The sequence below is a fragment of the Haliaeetus leucocephalus genome, unplaced genomic scaffold (assembly GCF_000737465.1).
Source record: "Haliaeetus leucocephalus isolate CR32 unplaced genomic scaffold, Haliaeetus_leucocephalus-4.0 Scaffold337, whole genome shotgun sequence".
Taxonomy (NCBI): Eukaryota; Metazoa; Chordata; class Aves; order Accipitriformes; family Accipitridae; genus Haliaeetus; species Haliaeetus leucocephalus.
In genome coordinates this window covers 63,110-64,494 of record NW_010972773.1, presented here as the reverse complement: position 1 = coordinate 64,494, position 1,385 = coordinate 63,110, and the positions used below count along the sequence as shown (strand labels likewise).

Below are 1,385 nucleotides of genomic sequence, written 5' to 3'. Positions count from 1 at the left end.
GAGGCGGCGGCGGCGCGCGCTTTTCGGCCGTTGGGCGGCGGCCGTTAAGGGCCTAGCGAGTGCCGGAACCGCCCCCGCCCCGCCGGTACCGCCGCCATGAGCGGGGCCGGGGCGGGCCGGCCTTCTCCCGCCAAACTCCGCCGCCTGGAAGGTGCCAGCGAGACGGATCCCACCGTCGTCTCTACCCGCCGAGAAACGTCACCTCCCGCCGGAGGTCGCGGTGAGGGCGGCGGCGCGCGTGCGCCAGCAGCGGCCAGCGGGCATGCGCACTGCGCCGGCGCCACGGCGCCCCCTGGCGGAGGCTTGGAAACTACCGCTTCCCTCGGGGGGGGCCTGAAGACCACCGGGGGGCCCAAAGGGCGCCTGGAAACCGACGTCACCCCCTGCTTGGAGCAGGGAAAGGGGGGTCTGGAGACCGCCGGGGAGGTCACGGGGAGCCTGGAGACCACCAGCGAGTTCGCAGGGAGCCTGGAGACCAGCAATGGGCGCAAGGGGAGCCTGGAGACTGCCGTCACCCGCTGCTTGGAGCAGGGCAAGGGGAGCCTGGAGACCACCAGGGAGGTCACAGGGAGCCTGGAGACCACCGGGGAGGTCACAGGGAACCTGAAGACTACCAGCGTGGTCACGGGGAGCCTGAAGACCAGCAATGGGCGCAAGGGGAGCCTGGAGACTGCTGTCACCCGCTGCTTGGGGCAGGGCAAGGGGAGCCTGGAGACCACCAGCGAGGTCACGGGGAGCCTGGAGACCACCAGCGAGGTCATGGGGAGCCTGGAGACCAACGGGCACAAGGGGAGCCTGGAAACCACTGTCATCCGCCGCTTGGAGCAGGGCAAGGGGGATCTGGAGACCACCAATGAGGTCACAGGGAGCCTGAAGACCACCAGTGAGGTCATGGGGAGCCTGAAGACCACCAACAGGCGCAAGGGGAGCCTGGAGACTGCCGTCACCCGCTGCTTGGAGCAGGGGAGAAAGAGCAAGGGGGGCCTGGAGACTGCCACCGAGCTCAAGGAGTGTCTGGAGACCACCACCATCGCCTGCTCACAGCAAAGCCGAGGTGAGAAAAGGGTCCCGGAGCCCAAAGGGGGTCCAGCCCCCGGTGTACGGCAGAAAGGCCACAGCCCGGAGGAGTGTGCAGTGATTTCTCTGGGTGAGGATGAGGAGGAAGAGGAGGAGGAGGAAGGCCCCAGGCGGTACCTGGCAGCCCTGGAGGCCGTGCAGCTGGAGCTGGAGGCTGTGGAGGAGCAGGCGGCTCGCGCCTTCCGCCGCCTCCGCGCTAAATTTTGGCTCCGCCGGCGGCCGCATCTGCAGCGCCGCAACCGGCTCATCCAGCACATCCCCGGCTTCTGGGTCACTGCCGTATCCTTTTTTTTTTGGGGGGGGGGGGG

General features: G+C 68.7%; 1 protein-coding gene across 1 annotated transcript in view; it reads left to right on the top strand.

Annotated features, from left to right (window-relative positions):
• Positions 1 to 96: 96 nt before the first annotated feature.
• TSPYL2 (TSPY-like 2) overlaps positions 97 to 1,385 on the top strand; it is a 2,292-nt gene continuing 1,003 nt past the window's right edge. Inside the window, exon 1 of the mRNA XM_010571516.1 lies at positions 97 to 1,356. Within this exon, the coding sequence (XP_010569818.1) occupies positions 97 to 1,356 (1,260 nt within the window). The remainder of the gene's footprint in view (positions 1,357 to 1,385) is intronic.